The sequence below is a fragment of the Bos mutus genome, chromosome 6 (assembly GCF_027580195.1).
Source record: "Bos mutus isolate GX-2022 chromosome 6, NWIPB_WYAK_1.1, whole genome shotgun sequence".
NCBI classification, from domain to species: domain Eukaryota; kingdom Metazoa; phylum Chordata; class Mammalia; order Artiodactyla; family Bovidae; genus Bos; species Bos mutus.
In genome coordinates, this window is record NC_091622.1 from 96906304 (window position 1) to 96925913 (window position 19610).

Sequence of the window (19610 nt, forward strand, 5' to 3'; positions counted from 1 at the left end):
CGCCTCTTCCGCTGCCGCCCCAGGCGCGCGGGCCGAGGGGGGCGCGGCGGGCCTCGCGCTAGCCGATCGGCCGACGCCGTCCAGCTGACCGGGACCTGAACGGCCTCCTTCGGTGGCTGAGGAACGGGAGGAAGGGCGCGGACCCGGTCGGATTACTGTAAAAAATGCCAAAGCCGAAGCAGTGGGCGGGGAGGGAGGGGGCTAGGTGCCGTAGAGGGCAAGGGGCACTCACATCCCCGGCGCGCCACTCGCGGGGCTCCCGTCTGCACGTGCCCCGAGCCTCTCCCGCTCGCTCAACCAGTCTGCGGAGAGCGCGCGCCCGCGCACCCGTCTCCCGCGTTCGCTTCTTTGTTCCCGCCCACGCGAGGCCCCATTTTGACGGATCGGGTTCGAGGCCCTCTAGCGGCCAATCGACGTCGGCACCGTGCCTCGCCCCGCCCCCTCGGAACCTCGTGAGGACCGCCCTCTCTTTCTGCCCACGTGGTCTGGGCCTCCCGCCCCGGGCAGCTGGCGAGTTCAGGGTCCTTGGGCTGCGGATTTCTCTACGTCCGGAGGCTTTGACCAGTCCTCTCCGCCTCGTGCGTCAGGCCGCGCTGCGGTTATCCGCTCCGGGACTCTTTTTCTGGGCCACCAGAAGCCTAGCCCTTTGCTGGGGGCGCTGCCGGCGCCGCCCTCCGCCCTCTCTACCAGTAGGCCGATTCTCTTGGTAGCAGTCGGTGGGGTGGGGAAATGGTCGTGCTTTCGGTGCCCGCCGAAGTCACTGTGATCCTGTTAGATATCGAAGGTACCACAACCCCGATTGCTTTCGTGAAGGTGAGGGGCGGAAGGGAGCGGGGCAGTTACTTAACGCTTTAAACCCAAAATGTTGAAAGTATCGCAGACCTTGCACTAGAGACACGAGGAGTGGGAGAGACGGTGTGGCTTTGCTCCGACTTGGGTGGGAGGAGGTAGTCTGCGGCGGATTGCTGGATGCATTTTCTCCTCATCTTCACCTTCCCCCGTCCCTGCCCTCGGTTGTTTGCAGGTGGGTGGGAAGGGACGGAGGTGGTGGTGAAGAAGGGAGGAGGTGGGCAGGTCCGCGGCGGCAAGCTGAAGAGGTGTGGGCGCCGCCCGCCGGGCAGGTGTGCGCCCCGTCGCCCCGCAGGTAAGCGACTGCCTCGTGCCAATATGGACCTGGGGAGTCGGCGGCCGCGATCTAGTGGTCCCTGAAGCTTCCAGCCCCGCAAAATGGAAAGACTGAAGCGTCAGGATGACTTTTCTGGTAGCCTTGGTGTCTTAGGCAGTAATGGTTATTCTTCGCCTTTTCCCACTCCTGCTGTTCGTGGCCGAGCCTCTCACTGAATGTTCCTGGACGAGGTTAGCAACGATCTAGATTCCGTCCATTTTCCTTTTTTTAAAAAGAAGACAAAGTTCTTACCCAAAGTCGTCTAGGATAGCAGTGCTAACCAAATTGTCTACATCTAGTTCACAAACTTAAAACTTTGCATTAGAGCAGGTTCCTTTTTTATATATGTTGTATTTGTCAGGATGATTAAATATCAGATATTAATATAATTTTTAAAAGAACCCCTCAGGCCTAGTCTTCTGTTTATTTGAATTTTAGAGGTTTAAGATAAAAGTTCTCATAGAAGTGCTTGTGTGCAATAATTGAGATACCGTTTACAAAGTAGGGAAAGCCCGTCTTGCAGCAAACTGAAAGTCTTAGTTTTAATTTAAAAAATTTTTTAAAGTTACCTGTGAAGAATGTTTTTCTTGATCTGCTGCTGCTAAGTCGCTTCAGTCGGGTCCGACTCTGTCCGACCCCATAAAGGGTAGCCCACCAGGCTCCCCCGTCCCTGGCATTCTCCAGGCAAGAACACTGGAGTGGGTTGCCATTTCCTTCTCCAATGCATGAAAGTGAAAAGTGAAAGTGAAGACGCTCAGTCGTTGCCGGACTCTTAGCGACCCCATGGACTGCAGCCTACCAGGCTCCTCCGTCCATGGGGTTTTCCAGGCAAGAGTACTGGAGTGGGGTGTTTCTTGATCTAGGTTATGATATAAAATTGTTGTACACTTTTAGGTCTCCACTGTAACAACCACTTACAAATTCTTTAGAAGGACCACAATACCTTGACATCCAGCATAGTGTCTTAAGAAATCTAGTTTGGCATTTTTTTCCCAAGTTTTTAAGTACACTTGAGGCCTCTGCAGAAATATTCAGAATTGGCCAAATGTTGATAACTGAGTCGACTTTTCTTTCTCTTGTTGATTGTGACAAAATAACTACTTTCTTGTAGTTTTCAAAGAAAAAAAGGATTCTGCATTTTTATGCTTCATAGTTTACAAGTCACAGTCTTGCTTTCCACTGTTATCAGAAGACCAGGAGTAATGACAAGTAGTAATATGGCATATGTACCATTCTTGGAAAATCTATTTAGGGAGAAGATATCTCATGCAAATCAATTTTGTAGCAAAAAATATTGCATCTCTTTCACCTTTTTTAATCCACTGTGTCTTCTGCAAGATGAGCTGAGCCACTTCGTGGAATCTTTGTTTATGACAGACTTATTCTGAGATCTTTCTGAGAATAAAAATGCCTTAATGGTCTAAATAGGGGTGTTTTTTTTTTTTTGCGTTTGAGACCAGACTGCAAAAAAAAAATCACTCAAGGATCTTGTTCTAAGGATAATTTATTGTGCTTTGTCCTATAATCAATTATTATTTTTATTAAGGTTAATTACTATAATTGTCTATTTGCTATGCATTAAATGATCAAAACCAGTGTTTCTGAGAATATGTTCAGAAGAACATTAGATCTTTGTGGATGTTTATTGTAACTACACAGAAAAAGATTACTAAATGCATTTTGAGAAAATGGTCTATGCTTATTCAACCAGGTTTCTTTATTGCACACCTTCTCAGATCCTTTATATCATACACACACTTGCACACACATAATGCTTTGTGAACCTTCAAGAGACTAGCATTTCACAAATTTATTTGAACCAAGAAATCCTTTAGCACGGTGTCTGTATCTTTTGAATACAGATTTTTTTAACTTAGCATCTCTTTAAAGAGATGCTAAATTATATCCTTCTTGGACCTCTGTTCTACTTTGGGCTTTAGTCACGTTAGTGTGTGAACTTGGAAATGATGAAAGGAAACATTGAGATGCGACTGGTATCCTTGACTACAAGTCAGGTTGTGTGCACTGTTGCGTATTACTGATAGGAGACAGGCTCTGAAAAACTGAACAGTTTGCCTGGGATTTGAAACCAAATTGTTGGGAATCACAGTGCTGTTCCATCTTCTTTGCCTGGTCTTGTGGGTGTTAAATGACACAGCTGACACGAGAGCACTTTAATCAGTAAGAAATACCATAAAAGTATATGGTGGCAAATTTTAGTTTACACCACCTCTTGGTGATAGGTTTAGGAGTACACCCTTGGAACAGAATAACTGTACTTTATTTGGGGTTTGGTTCTGCCGTCAGTATACACTGTGAAAATTGAGTATTGTCAAAAATTGCCGTTGTGATTGTCATACTGAGTGAAGTAAATCAGAGAAGGAGCAATATCCTATGACATTCCTTGTATGTGGAATCTAAGAAATGATACAAATGAACTTACAAAACAGAAAGAGACTCACAGACTTAGAGAACAAACAGTTTTGGGCTGGGGAGAGGGGAGGAAGGGATAGTTAGGGAGTTTGGGATGACATGTACACACTGCTGTAATTAAAATGGATAACCAACAAGGACCTACTGTATAGCATGGGGAACTCTGCTCAGTGTTATGTGACAGCCTGGGTGGGAGGGGAGCTTGGGGGAGAATGGATACATGTATATGTATGGCTGGGTCGCTTTGATGTCCACCTAAAACTATCACAGCATTGTTAAATGGTTATACCCCAATACGAAAGAAAAGGTTTTAAAAAAAAAATGCCTTTGAAATACCCTTAGGAAGCCAGTCCTCTCTGGAGACTGATGCATCCATTTTTCCTTCAGAGTTGGAACATTGCTGCTGCTTCTTTTGAGCATCGGAGGAAGTAGTTGGTTTGGGATTAGGTGACGTAGATGAAAAACATATTGTGTCAAACACTAGGCTCACACTGAACCATTCATGCTGTCAGAGACACTGGGGAACTGAGACTGACCCAGGGAACAGAATACCTTCTGTGAGTGGAATGGCAGACAGGTTACCAGCACTGGTTATATTTATTTTTTCCCTTTCTCTTTCTCTTTTTCCCCTTGCTGAGTAGTTAGAGTTGAAGGTGTCTGTGATGCAACTTATAACTATATAAGATGACACGAACTCCTAGATATCTTACAGGATTCCATAGAATCTTCCCAGTCTGGAAATGTGTTCTGTGAACAGCCTGTTGCTCTGTCAGTACATGCCTTTAACCCTTAGGCTACAGATAATAATAAACAGTGGTTTTCCTTAACTGCTAATTTATCTTATTTTCTTCGAGTCAGAATGGTCAAATTTCTGGAGTGTGAAGGGTTCCTAGCTTGAATCATCTAGTCAGTGTCACAACCAGCTAATTAATTTCTCATAGGAATCAATGGATGCCTAGAGGCATGTCTTTGTGAGGGTCATCACAACTTGTTGGGGGCAGAGCAGCAGTAGATCCTCGCTTTCCCTCGATGGTTCCCAGTGCATCTGAGTCCTCAAAGCCATCAGTCCTGCCCCTCACTGCAGAACATGTGCCTCTGGAGGTTCTTTTCTTTTCAGGCACTGACTGTGATCCTCTATGGTGGTGATCACTCAACATTTTTTGGTTATATAAACCATCAGCAGGCTTTCCCGATGGCTCAGTGGGCAAAGAATCCGCCTGCAGTGTAGGAGACACAAGAAACACAGGTTCAACTCCTGGGTTGGGAAGATGCCCTGGAGAAGGGCATGGCAACCCACTCCAGTGTTCTTGCCTGGAGAATCCCATGGACAAAGGAGCTTGACGAGCTACAGTCTAAAAGGTAGCAGAGAGTCAGACATCACTGAGTGACTACACACACACATACACACACAAACAAAGCATCAGTAGAGTTGGGTCAGGCATAACCAATAGAACTTATTGTAACCAACAGAATTTCTTATGTACTGTTATTAAGTTATAAAGTAATTAGAATTTAAAGATGAGGTTTAAATAAGTATAAATGAATGGGTTTGTATTTTCTTCCCTTATCCCTTTGAATCATCTTGCCTGCAACCCATGGAGCTGCCACAGATCTTTGTCCATGGTGATGTAATACTCATTTTTCTGAGTTTTTGTATTGTGTTATTCCAATGATTTTAGTCTGTAAGCTGTGAAATAACACCATTACCAATCCTGTAGTTATCCTGTCAGGAAACTTCAACTATTGTTTTTGAGTTAGGGAAGATGATCTCTTGCTTCTGAAAATTTGGTGCTTTTCCTGTCATTACACGTCAAATTAGTACTTGTAACAACAGTTGGGGCAGTTATGATGTATGAAGTCACTGCAAACACCATCTTAGCAAATACTGAAACACTGTCCATAGAGAAGATGAAGGGAGCGGTTCCTGTGAGCCTCTGGTCACAACTGATGGATAGATAACCTTGTTTGTGTGTTTCTGTTTGTCTTACTTAATACATACCATCGACTCCCTAACACTGAGCTCGCTGCCGATGGCGCTGTGACTTAGGCTGTGCTGGAGCTTCTGGCATGTGCTTCCTCCAGGAGGTAGTCTTCTTGCCTTAGGAACACTGGACAGCACTTGAGCACTTTGGGGGCAGTCACCAACAAAAGCACAAAATGTGAAAATGTAGTGGCAAACAGACTTTGAAAAGGATGCTTGTTTAAAATGTGAGAGGTGAAGTAAGGCAAAGCATCACCTCATACTGGGAATGTGTGCAGCTGCTTCTCCACAAGTTTTGCTCTTTTGCTCATGTATGTACCTGTTGTCAGAAAAGTGGGAAAGTTCAGTGAATAATGATTTGGAGGTTATGAATAAATTTTAGTAGGTAGAATTTGTAAATATAGTATCTTTAAACAACAGGGATTGGCTGGACAGAGTGTAGTATTTATCAGGATGAGCTTGGTGACTGCAAGTCTGGCTTGGCTTCTGGATCCCTGAATGACTTATGGCAAGTTAGTTACTGTCCTTTGAGTCTGGGTGCAGATGTCCTCTACAGTGTCTTGTACTGTGGAGATAGCAATGTCGTAAGGCTGTTGTGAACATTTAATGAATATACGTGCTCAAGGATTGTGCTCACTCAGTCATGTCTGACTCTCTGTGACCCTGTGTGTGGACTATAGCCTGCCAGTCTCCTCTGCCCATGGGATTTTCCAGGCAAGAATACTGAAGTCTGTTGCCATTTCTTCCTCAGGGGATCTTCCTGACCCAGGGATCGAACCCGAGTCTCCTGCATCTCCTGCCTTGGCAGGCAAATGCTTGACTACTGAGCTACCTGGAAAGCAAAGAATGAATATTTAGCCCCCTGTATGAAATAAATAAATATATTTCCATCAGTATTTCATTTGCTGTCAACAAACCTTGTCAGAGAGTAGGGGGTGAGTGGCAGTGGTGGGGTATGTATTTCATTTATGCCTTAGGAAGACTTCGTGCTTGAAAATAAAGTCTTTGTAATAATTAAGAACCTTCTATTAACTGAAAGTGTGAATTTGATTAGAATATTTGTTCCTAGAGAGTGTATTAAGTGGGTCGTGGTGAGTACCCTTGCCAGTGGCCCTTTATATCTGTGCTTCTCAGACTTGAATGTGCAGACAAATAATCCAGAGATCTGGCTAAAATGTAGTTTCTGATTCAGAAGACCTGAAATGGTATTTTTTTTTTTTTTTTTTAGTGACATTTGTTGTTTTCTAATTTTGCAAGCAGTACATGTTCATTGAAAACGGAAATACATAAAAGCATAAAGTAAAAATTGACAATCATGCATAATTCACACTGGCCCCCTTCCCACCAGAGATGACTGTTATTTGCATTTTGGTACATTTCCTTCCAGTGTATACATGTTTGTTTGTTTTCATTTTCTTTTTCTGGCCAGGCATCTTAGTTCCCTGACCAGGGATCGAACTTGTACCCCCTGCATTTGGGAGTATGGAGTCTTAACCACTCGACCCCCAGTGAAATCCCGTAGTGCTTTAATGGAAGTATAATTGACCTACAGTACTATGTTAGTTGGGGCTTCCCTGGTGGCTCAGAGGTTAAAGCGTCTGCCCGTAATGTGGGAGACCTGGGTTCGATCCCTGGGTCGGGAAGATCCCCTGGAGAAGGAAATGGCATCCCACTCCAGTATTCTTGCCTGGAGAATCCCATGGGCGGAGGAGCCTGGTGGGCTACAGTCCACAGGGGTCGGACTGAGCAACCTCACTTTCACTTTCACTATGTTAGTTACAGGTGTCATAGTGATTCAATTTCTATACATTATAAAATGATCATCATGATATGTCTGGTTAACATCTGTCACCATACAAACATACTACAGTATAAATGGTTATATTCCTCATGCTGTACATTTCATCCCCATTTATTTTGTAATTGGGAGTTGGTACCTCTTAATCTCCCTCACCTATTTCATTACTTTCTCCAGATTCCTCCCTTCTGGCAACCACCTGTTTATTCTATCTATGAGTCTGTTCTGTTTTGTTATGTTCCTTCATTTGTTTTGTTTTTTAGATATGTGAAATCAGACGGTGTTTGTCTTTGTGTTATTTCACTTAGCATAATACCCTCTCAGTTCAGTTCAGTTCAGTCACTCAGTCATGTCCGACTGTTTGCGACCCCATGAATCGCAGCACGCCAGGCCTCCCTGTCCATCACCAACTCCTGGAGTTCACTCAAACTCACGTCCATCGAGTTAGTGATGCCATCCAGCCATCTCATCCTCTGTCGTCTCCTTTTCCTCCTGCCCCCAATCCTTCCCAGCATCAGAGTCTTTTCCAGTGAGTCAACTCTTTGCATGAGGTGGCCAAAGTACTGGAGTTTCAGCCTTAGCATCATTCCTTCCAAAGAAATCCCAGGGATGATCTCCTTTAGAATGGACTGGTTGGATCTCCTTGCAGTCCAAGGGACTCTCAAGAGTCTTCTCTAACACCACAGTTCAAAAGCATCAATTCTTTGGCACTCAGCTTCACAGTCCAGCTCTCACATCCATACATGACCACTGGAAAAACCATAGCCTTGACTAGACGGACCTTTGTTGGCAAAGTAATGTCTCTGCTTTTCAATATGCTATCTAGGTTGGTCATAACTTTTCTTCCAAGGAGTAAGCGTCTTTTACTTTCATGGCTGCAGTCACCATCTGCAGTGATTTTTGAGCCCCCCAAAATAAAGTCTGACACTGTTTCCATTGTTTGCCCATCTATTTCCCATGAAGTGAGGGGACCCGATGCCATGATCTTTGTTTCTGAATGTTGAGCTTTAAGCCAACTTTTTCACTCTCCACTTTCACTTTCATCAAGAGGCTTTTGAGTTCCTCTTCACTTTCTGCCATAAGGGTGGTGTCATCTGCATATCTGAGGTTATTGATATTTCTCCCAGCAATCTTGATTCCAGCTTGTGCTTCTTCCAGCCCAGTGTTTCTCATGATGTACTCTGCATATAAGTTAAATACCCTCTAAGATCCATCTATGTTATCACAAATGGCAAGATTTCATTCTTTTTTTTAATGGTTGAATAACATGGCATGAAGTTGAGTTTTGAACAGGTTCCCGGGTGATGCTGATGCTGTCGGTCCATGGACTGAACTCTGAGTAGTTAGGCTGTATACAGAAGCCAAGATCTGTTAGCATCCCTCTTTCCTAATGGTTCATTGGAGGTGACAGAGCAGACCAAGATAGTGTAGGTGAATTAAAGGAGGTCTGTCATCATTAACAGAACCAAAACCTCTCAGAAGTCAAGTAAATTGACAAAAGAGAGCAAGATAATGAAATAAACTGGTAAATAACAAAACAATAAGCAAGTGGCCACTTCCCCAGCTTTTGCAAATTGTCTTCCAGGAACTGAACTGTAATAATAACTTTCTTTTTTTGTTGTCTGTGGAACTCCCCAACCAGGGATTGAACTTGCGGCCCCTGCAGTGGAACCTCGGAGTGTTTTTTATTATTATCTATGTGTTTGCCTGTGCTGGGTCTTAGTTGCGGCGTGCAGAATCCAGTTCCCCGACCCAGGATCAAACCTGGGCTTCCAGCAGGGGGAGTGTGAAGTCTTAGCCCCTGGACCACCAGGGAAGTCCAAAGCAGTTTTCTTTTATTTTTTTCTTAAATATTTATTTACTTATTTGGCTGCATCAGGTCTTAATTGCTGCGTGTGCTTAGTTGCTGTGTGGCATTTGGGATCTTAGTTCCCCAGCCAGGGATAGAACCTGCACTCCCTGCATTGGAAACACTGAGTCCAAACCACTGGACTGCCAGGGAAGTCCTGGGATTATAATTTTTTTTTAATTGAGTTTTTTTTTTTTTTTTTTAAGATTCTGTTTAAGGACTGTGGTGGTATGGAAGTTGGTAAAGACAATATGTAGGAACTGGAGTTTTACCTTAGAGTACATAATTTTGGTAGTGTTTTGAATAAGACCAAGAGAAAAGATGTCTCAAACTTAATCTTCTGCATTAGAAAATCTGAATTAAACAGACAAATCCTTGATCCTATCAGTAGTATTTTTTTGAAGTAGCAGATACTCATTTCATTGAAAATCAAAATGGTAAAGATATTAATTCAGTTGAACAATGGAATCCTGTTTGTATGTTCTTCTGACATTTGTTTAGTAAATTTCTTTGCACTATATTTTATGCTAAAGCGCTTTTAGAAATAGCTCACACAATCGATTGTTTAATAATATGTGTAATTTACTCTTATGTTGTCTTATATTCTAACAATATATTTTGGAAGATAATAATGAGGAAATGTTGAAGTTGACATTTTTTTTTCTCACAAAAACTACTATGTTAATTTTATGGTCTTTCTAGGAAGAGAGCTTGTGTTGTTTGATAGTATCTCCCAACTTTAGTTTAATAGCCATTTAATAAGGATTATCATTTCTAATGCTCTCAGCATTGAGAACTGTAGGGCGCTGACTCCACCCTCAGTATGAAACTGTTACAAGACTGCCCACAAGAGGCAGCGCGCGAGAGTTTTTTCCACCTGTGTGATTTATTATTGATGCTATAATTGTGTCACTTTGCCTAGGTTCCTTCAATCTAGGGATTCAGGCTTTTTCATCTCCAAGAATGGGGGGAGTAGGATCTGTCATGCTCACAAGGTAGAGAAGAAGATCGAATGAGATAGATACAAAAAGCTTTGCTCCCTGGATGCAAGAAGGTGAGCTTCAGTTCAGTTCAGTTCAGTCGCTCAGTCGTGTCCAACTCTTTGCGACCCCATGGACTGCAGCACGCCAGGCCTCCCTGTCCATCACCAACTCCCGGAGCTGACTGAAACTCATGTCCATTGAGTCAGTGATGCCATCCAACCATCTCATCCTTTGTCATCCCTGTCTCCTCCCGCCTTCAATCTTTCCTAGCATCAGGGTCTTTTCAAATGAGTCAGTTCTTCGCAACAGGTGGCCAAAGTACTGGAGTTTCAGCTTCAGCATCAGTCCTTCCAGTGAATATTCAGGACTGATTTCCTTTAGGATGGACTGGTTAGATCTCTTTGCTGTCCAAGGGACTCTCAAGAGTCTTCTCCAACACCACAGGTTGAAAGCATCAATTCTTTGGCGCTCAGCTTCCTTTATAGTCCAACTCTCACATCTGTACATGACTACTGGAAAAACCATAGCCTTGACTAGACGGACCTTTGTTGGCAAAGTAATGTCTCTGCTTTTGAATATGCTGTCTAGGTTGGTCATAGCTTTTCTTTTAAGGAGCAAGCGTCTTAACTTTGTGGCTGCAGTCACCATCTGCAGTGATTTTGGAGCCCCAAAAAATAAAGTCTGACACTGTTTCCACTGTTTCCCCATCTATTTGCCATGAAGGTGAGCTTAAGGTCCCATATACTTTTCTGTATCCAGTGACCACCATTATACTTGATGACCATTATACTAATCTTCTGTCCTTTTGCTTATGGCAGGAGTCATGAGCTGGAGGGGGGGTGGACTTTGAAAAATATGAAGCCCAGTAGAAACACTGATTACAATGCAGGAAATATCAGACTGGAGACAGACAGCACTTGTGAAGAGTCAGTATGGAAAAAGGGGCGCTATTCTGAAGGAGATCAGCCCTGGGATTTCTTTGGAGGGAATGATGCTGAAGCTGAAACTCCAGTACTTTGGCCACCTCATGCGAAGAGCTGACTCATTAGAAAAGACTCTGATGCTAGGAGGGATTGGGGACAGGAGAAGAAGGGGACACCAGAGGATGAGATGGCTGAATGGCATCACTGACTTGATGGACATGAGTCTAAGTGAACTCCAGGAGTTGGTGATGGACAGGGAGGCCCGGCGTGCTGCGATTCATGGGGTCGAAAAGAGTTGGACACGACTGAGCGAGTGAGCTGAACTGAACTGAACTGAACTGAACTGAATATGTACTGAAACTCACTGTGATTACCTCTACCTGTGCTTCTATGGCCCTGAGCAGAAGGAGGTCAAGAACAGGACACAAAACATGACTGCTCTTAGACAACTTGCACTGGCATGGCAGGATTTCCTGGTTTGATTACTATTCCCCCAAACCTCCCCTTGCTCCGGATTCCTACACAGAGATGTACTCATGGTGGACTACAAGGGGATTTTTGTTGATTGAACTTGAAACAAGGGGAGGAGCCTTTGGAGAATGACTGTATTGGGCCTGAGTATATCATGAGATGGATTAGAAAACACCTCCAGCCTCAATTTCTGGTCTCTTACTCTTCTAGAACCTTCAATGTTATGGCACATGCATAATGTTTCCAGCTAATCAGTCTTCCCTTCCTTTTCCCCACATTTGTTTGAATACCTTTCATGTGCCAGTCGCTGCCAGGAAACCAAAATTCTTAAAGATGCAGTTGCCCCCTCTGAAGGAATCAAGTAAGGAAGACAGGTACATAAACAGGTTGTCTTTGCACCATCAAAATCCTTTTGGGTTTCCTGTTGTCTCAAAGGTAGTTTCAGCTCCTCAACTTGAGTGAGTCAGGTTTTCCAACTTTCTGTTCCTCTGTTCCTTTACACTTTTTTTTGTAAATAACTGATGATGCCCATTTGGGTCATGCTAGTCTTTCATGCCACCGCCGTTCCTCTAGCTTGGAGTGTCACACCTTGTCCTCTCCAAGTGCAGTTTGGTTCCATGTAGCCATTGACTTAAAACATGTTTAAAACATATTTCTCGTGCTAGGCTGTGGGAATAGACAAGTGATACCTACTTCTGCTTTCCAAGGACTTGGGTTTAAGCGGGAACTTCCGAGTCCTGTCTCCCTGCTCTGTAGGGCCGTGTATTTGCCATCGCAGCAGATGCTGCCTTGCGGTGTCGTCTGTGCGTGCTGTCTTCCCGCTGTGCCGAGAGCTCCTTAAGGGCCGAGAGCAGAGCCTGGCACAGCGCTCGCACATACGGCGTTTGGTGAGTGCTTGTTGACAGCATTACGGTGCCTTCCAGCCTGGGCCAGGAGGGGCTGGCATTGTCTGCTCCCACTTCTGCTCTCCTTGCTATTTCAGATTTCCTCAAGGTGATATTTTATCTTATTTGCACAGCATGCGATGTAACTGTTGTGTTTCTAGAGTGATATTAGAACTTTCTTTGACCCAGCATTTCTAAAACTGGTGAGTTTTAGAGAAATTAGTTTTCAATGGGAGTTAAAACACCATAAAGTAAATTTTATTAACAATTAAGTATCTAAAGAGCTAAATACATTATTCTTTGGAAACTTGTATCTGTTAATGTGAGGCTAGAGGAGTGTTTTTCCCACCCCCCTAATTTTTCCACGGAAATTAATTCATGCTTATTATGAACTGCAGACATTACAGGAGAGTACAGCGTAGAGAATGAATGCCCCTTTTGCTCCCACCACCAAGCAGTAATCATTAAGAGTTTGGTGAATATTCTTTCTGATTTTTTTTTTTTCCTATGCTTAAAGTCACTTAGATCCTTGAAGTATATGTAGTCAGATCAATTCCCCAAAAGTCCCAATTCTAATATATAACCCCTGTTTTGAAAATACATAGATAGGTAAGCCTTTCTTTTGCTCAGATAAACTTTTTAAGGCTATCCTGTGTTTAGCTCTGAAAAGACCTCCCTTCTTTGATGGTTCTTAAATTTTCTATCCTTAAAGCTCACCCCATGTAACTCCTTCATATGCACAAAAAAGCTATTCTTTTTACAATAAAGGCTTATTTTTGTATACAGCCTTTGATTTTCACATTTATTAACTCATTTAATTTTCATTATTGGTTTTGATGGAGGTAGAGGTCAGAAGAAGGGTGGTGGCCAGCCCACCCTTATCTTGCTGTATCCGGTCCTCCGTCACGTGGAAAGTCAGTAATATTGTCCTCAGAGGCCCTTCTGGAACCTCACTGGACCCTTCCCAGGGGACTCCACTTTCAAAAACACGGATTGCTTTTCAAAGTCAGAATTCTTTAATACAGAAAAGGGTTCTTTGTCTTCTGGGTATGCATGTGAGGGCTTCATTTCTTAACTTGATTTTCAGTGATTCATTATGTGACCTTCCAACAAGTTCCTTTTCTTAAGTCTTAAAAAAGTGTGGAGAGCTGATACTGAATAAAAAGAGACTAACACATGTAGTTTGAAAACTAGTGGGAGTCCTGGCAGTGGAACCTGGGTGGGATTTCAGAGAGGAGCTCGTGGGCAGACTAGTGTTGGTGCTGCCGTGCTCCAGGAGGCTGACTGACTCCTGCCCTGGGCCTTGGCTGGGACCAACTCGTTGTAAGTCTGTAAGCTAGTCAGATCCCTTTGACCAAGAAGATCAGGCTCTGGGGATCTGACTCTTTGAACCAAAAAAGGAAAAAGACCTGATTGATAAACTATAGTTTCTTAGTTTATATTTAACCTTTATGTGCCTTTGTGAAATGGAGGAAATAAGAGCACTTGTTTCATAGGGTTATTTTGAGGATTGAAATGATGTGATTCAGGTTATTCATTAATCAATGTATTGAGTAGATTTGGAGTGCTTGGGAGCAGTGGCAGATGGTGAGAAGTGATTAGATTCTGGATGTATTTTGAAGATAGGGCTGACAGCATTTGCTGATGAATTGGTGGGATGTGGAGTATGAGAGCAAGAGGAGTCAAAGAGGACTTCAAGGCTTTCGGCTTGAGCATCTTGGAATGATGGAGCTGCCAGTTGGCTGAAATGGGACAGTGTGGGAGGAGCAGGATTAAGGGCTAGAAACAGGAGTTTGAATTTCAGATATCCAAGTGAGATTTGAGAAAGGTAGTTGAAAAAAAAATCACTCGAGTTCAGGGAAGAGGTCCAGGTTCAAGCTGTGGATTTAGGGGTCATTGGTAACAGATGGGTATATAGATGTGTTGGTGGTAAAGAAAGGATGAGATGGTTGGATGGCATCACTCATGCGATGGACATGAGTTTGAGCAAGCTCCAGGAGTTGGTGATGGACAGGGAAGCCTGGCGTGTTGCAGTCCATGGGGTCGAAAAGAGTCAGATACAACTGAGCAACTGAACTAACTGCTAAGTGGTAAAGAACCTGCTTGCCAGTGCAGAAGACAAGAGACGTGAGTTCCATCCCTGGGTCAGAAAGATCTCCTGGAGGAGGAAATGGCAACCCACTCCAGTATTCTTGCCTGGAGAATCTCATGGACAGAGGAGCCTGGCACCCCTGGGGTTGCACAGCATCAGACACAACTGAAGTGATTTAGCACAGCACGGCAACAGATGGCATGTAAAATCATGGATTAGACGAGATCACTAAGGACTGACTGTAGAATGAGAAGTGCCCGGAACGGTGAAGGCTCAGTTAGTGTTGGCAGTTGTTCCCACTATTGCTGTAATTACTCATTATTCCTGTTTATTGGAACAGTTACCGTACTGCCAGGTGAGCCAGAATCTCTCATTTCTTTTCTTAGTGCAAATCTCTTAGAGAAAAGCAGTATTAGAAACTTCTGTAGGGAATATATCATCAGAATCTGGGGGGGTTAGGTGATCCTCCCTGAAGTCATCCACCCACAGAGCTGGATAGACTCAAGCATTGGGCTTCAGTAGACCTGGGTTTGAGTCCTGGCTTTACTCTACCAGCAGTGAAACCTTTTTCAATCTCAGCTGCTTCATTTGTTCAGAGGGGGTCACCTTGCACCGATGTAGGTGGAGTCAAGGAAGTAAATGTCAGTTCCCTCCCCTCCACACTCACAGGGGCTAGGACTCTATCCTAGGGCCAGTCAGGGTTCCTGCTCTGAAACTTATGGGATATTGATGTTCTTTCTCTCTGCTGCTTTTAAAGACCTATCCCAAGGCAATGGCACCCCACTCCAGTACTCTTGCCTGGAAAGTCTCATGGACGGAGGAGCCTGGTGGGCCACAGTCCATGGGGTCGCTAGGAGTCAGACACGACTGAGCGACTTCACTTTCACTTTTCACTTTCATGCATTGGGGAAGGAAATGGCAACCCACTCCAGTGTTCTTGCCTGGAGAGTCCCAGGGACGGGGGAGCCTGGTGGGCTGCTGTCTCTGGGGTCGCACAGAGGTGGACACGACTGAAGCGACTTAGCAGCAGTAGCAGCAGCACTTGTGAATAAGGATGACCTTCCCTTGTGAGATGTAATTCATTGCAGTTAATTAGATTATAGTTTATATTTCTTTAATTACAGTTTAATCTTAATGGGATTTAGAAGACAAGTTTGTCGTACAGTATTACATATATTCTTTTTGAATGCAGATAAAGATATTTAGTGTTCATTCCTAAAGGCTTCAGCTTTCAAAGGGGAGTGATTATCTCTGCTTAACCCATGAAAATAGCAGAGTTACCATTTCTGAGCCCTCGTGACCCTTTGTAGCAGCCAGAGCTGCAAAACTTCTCTTGGTAGTTCCTAGTATGGTCTTCAGGAAGGATATTTAAGGAGCAGTTCTAATACCAGAACTGTTGAGTCTGTCTGATGGATGGTGTGGACCACTCCAAGAAGTAGTAGATTTCCTCATTGTTAGAAATGTTCAAGCAGGTGCAAATATCCAGTTATAAAGTAAGTAAGTTGTGGAGATGCCGTACACAACATAGTGATCAGAGTTAATAATACTGTATTGTATATCTGAAGACTGTGAAGAGAGTAGCTCTCAAAAGGTCTCATCACAAGAAAGAAACTTGCTTAACTGTGATGGATGTCAACAAGACTCACCGTGGTGCTCACTTCTCAGTATACACAAACATTCAACCTACATGCTGTCTTCGTTGTTTAATCACTAAATCATGTCCGACTCTTTTGAGACCCCATGGAATGTGGCTCACCAGGCTCTTCTGTCCATGGGATTCTCCAGGCAAGAATACTGGAGTGGATTTTTGCCATTCCCTTCTCCAGAGGATCTTTCTGACTCAGGGCTCAAACCTGCATCACCTGCATTGGTGGGCTTATTCTTTACCATTGAGCCACGGGAAGCCCAATGCGTTGCATACCTGTGACTAATAGAATGTTATGTATCAATTATGTCTCAATTTAAAAAAAAGACTCTGCTCTTTCATTGTAGAAATAGATATGTTAAAAAAACAGTTTTTCCCCTCCCTTGGTATCTCATGTCCCAGAGAAAACCTTTGTAACCGGTTATGTCCATATTCTCTTAGATTTCCTTTTACCTGTTTAGATAGTCCCCAAAATATGATTACCCTGTTTTTTCATTTCTTATTTAGAGAATGTGATTGGTTCTTAGGACTGATTAAGCCACTTGATTTTCCCTTGTTTTTTATCCTCTGGGATTAATACAGAAATAATAGGTCACCAGTGTTGCCTTTGTGTTCTTTAACTCTCTGCCTGGAAAATGTTAAATTCTCAAATACTGTAAATCATTTGCACCCTGTGGTCCCTTTGGAAAGCTTTTAAAATAGTTTCTTTAAATAGCTGTAGTACTCTTAAGTATCACCCATTACCTTTTTATTGCCCATTTTCTTCAAAAGAGACATGAGTAAATATGGCAACAATTTTACTTTTATTGATTCTATGACCTTTTCATTAAAATAGCCACTTGACAATAAAGCAAATCCATATCTAGATTTCTAAACATTTATGAGGCAACTTCTTTAATTAGATCTTCAGAAATGTTGTGGCCCTTAATGGAGCTCTTTCAGAATGCTATCATTGAGCTGTGTAGAGTAATATAAACTGCTGCTTACATAGTACCCCCACTAGCATTTAGTAGAATTTATTGATAATCACAGTCCCCTGAAAGACAACTACTGTCGTTTAGTTCTATAGCCTTTTGTCATGTGTGTGTTAGTGTCTTGGTCGTGTCCAGCTTATTGCGTGTCCAGCTTATCCCCATGGACTGTAGCCCACTAGATTCCTCTGTCCGTGGGATTCTCCAGACAAAATACTGGAGTGGGTTGTGATGCCCGCTTTCAGGGGATCTTGCTGACCCAGGGATTGAACCCAGGTCTCCTGCATTGCAGATAGGTTCTTTACCATCTGAGCCCCCAGGGAAACCCCTTTTGTCATGAAAGTGAAAGTCGCTCAGTCATGTCTGACTCTGCGACCCCATGGAGTATACAGTCCATGGAATTCTCCAGGCCAGAATACTGGAGTGGGTAGCCTTTGCCTTCTAGAGGGGATCTTCCCAACCCAGGGATTGTACCCAGGTCTCTTGCATTGTAGGCGAATTCTTTACCAGCTGAGCCACCAGGGAAGCCTCATACATACTACTAAACTGTAACAACCCTTTAGGTGCCTGATAGACTAAAAATACTTACATGTTTGTAGAATCCTGGGTTCATTACAGCATTTTTTTTCATACTGTAGAATTGTGAAATTGTCTATAAGTGGATTATAACTGAAGTTAAAGAATTTATCATTGCTGTTCTCGATTACTTTTAAAGCCTTAAATTTTTCAGTGGGCAGGTTTGGGCGATAAGCATTAGCTTTATTTGTTAATTTTTTGGCCATGCTGCATGGCACTGCAGGATCCTAGTTCCTTGATCAGGGATTGAACTCATGCCCCCTTGCAGTGTAAGCAGAGTCTTCACTGGATCGCCAGGGAAGTCCCACTACCCACTTTAAAAAATTTGTTTTTAGAACATTCTTACTTGGTACCATTTTGTTTTCCAAGGCCAAACTTGCCAGTTACTCCAGGTGCCTCTTGATTTCCTACTTTTGTATTCCAGTCCCCAGTGATGAATAGGACATTTTTTTTTTGGTGTTAATTCTAGGTCTTCTGGATGTTCATAGAACCGATCAACTTCAGCTTCTTCAGCATCGGTGGTTGGGGCATAGACTTGAATTACTGTGATGTTTAATGACTTGCCTTAGAAATGAACCAAGATCATTCTGTCATTTTTGAGGTTGCACCCGAGTACTGCATTTTGGACTCTTATTGATTATGAGGGCTACTCTGTTTATTCTATGGGATTCTTGCCCACAGTAGTAGATATAATGATCATCTGAATTAAATTTGCCCATTTCTGTCCAGTTTTAGTTTACTGATTTCTAGGATGTCAGTGTTTGTTCTTAACCATCTCCTGCTTGACCTCGTCCAGTTTACCTTGATTCATGGACCTAACATTCCACGTTCCCATGCAGTACTGTCCTTTGCAGCATCAGATTTTACTTTCCTCACCACATCACAGCTGAGTGTCATTTCCGCTTTGGCCCATACGCTTCCTTCTTTCTGGGGCAGTTAGTAGTTTTCCTCTGCTGTTCCCCAGGAGCATATTGAACACCTTCCAGCCTGGGGGACTCATCTTTCGGTGTCCTATCTTTTTGTCCTTTTATACAGTTCATGAGGGTCTCATGGCAGGTATAATGGAGTGGTTTGCCATCCCCCCTTCTCCATTCCATCCTCCTCCTCCATCTTACCTGAGAAACCTGTGTGCAGGTCAAGAAGCAACAGTTAGAACCCTGTATGGAACAGCTAGCTGATTGGTTCAAGATTGAGAAAAGTGTACGACAGGGCTGTCAGCTGTCACCCTGTTTGTTTAATCTATATGCTGAGCACAGCATGAGAAATGCCGGGCTGTCAGCTGTCACCCTGTTTGTTTAATCTATATGCTGAGCACAGCATGAGAAATGCCGGGCTGGATGAGTTACAAGCTGGAATCAAGATAGGCGGGAGAAACATCAACAACCTCAGATACGCGGATGATACCACTCTAATGGCAGAAAGCAAAGAGGAGCTAAAGAGCTTCTTGATGAGAGTGAAGGAAAGAGTGGAAGAGCCGGCTTAAAATTAAATATTAGTTAAAAATCTTAGATCATGGTATCTGGCCCCATTACTTCATGCAAATAGAACAGGAAAAGGTGGATGTAATGACAGATTTCCTCTTTCTCGGCTCTGAAATCTTTGCAGATGGTGACTACAGCCATGAAGTCAGAAGATGATTGCTTCTTGGCAGGAAAGCTGTGACAGACCTAGATAGTGTGTTGAGACATTACTCTGCCGACAAAGGTCCGTATAGTCAAGGCTATGGTCTTCCCACTGGTCATGTATGGTTCTGAGACCTGGACCCTAAATGAGGCAGAATGCCAAAGAATTGAGGCCTTCAAAATGTGGTGCTGGAGAAGATTCCTGCAAGTCTCTTGG

The 19610-nt window shown here is 43.5% G+C and overlaps 1 protein-coding gene across 3 annotated transcripts in view; it reads left to right on the plus strand.

Moving 5' to 3' along the window:
* The first annotated feature begins 12 nt into the window (after positions 1-12).
* The window catches only part of ENOPH1 (enolase-phosphatase 1), a 38510-nt gene continuing 18912 nt past the window's right edge, over positions 13-19610 (plus strand). The window contains exon 1 of one of the 3 annotated variants that reach the window (XM_070372586.1): positions 13-146. Coding sequence is in view for 1 of the 3 variants with exons in the window: in XM_005904344.2 (XP_005904406.1) it covers positions 730-813 (84 nt within the window). In the remaining 2 variants the exon portion in view is untranslated. Of the gene's footprint in view, positions 158-460; positions 814-19610 lie in introns of those variants that run through there. The other 2 variants (XM_070372585.1, XM_005904344.2) reach the window with 2 other exon arrangements.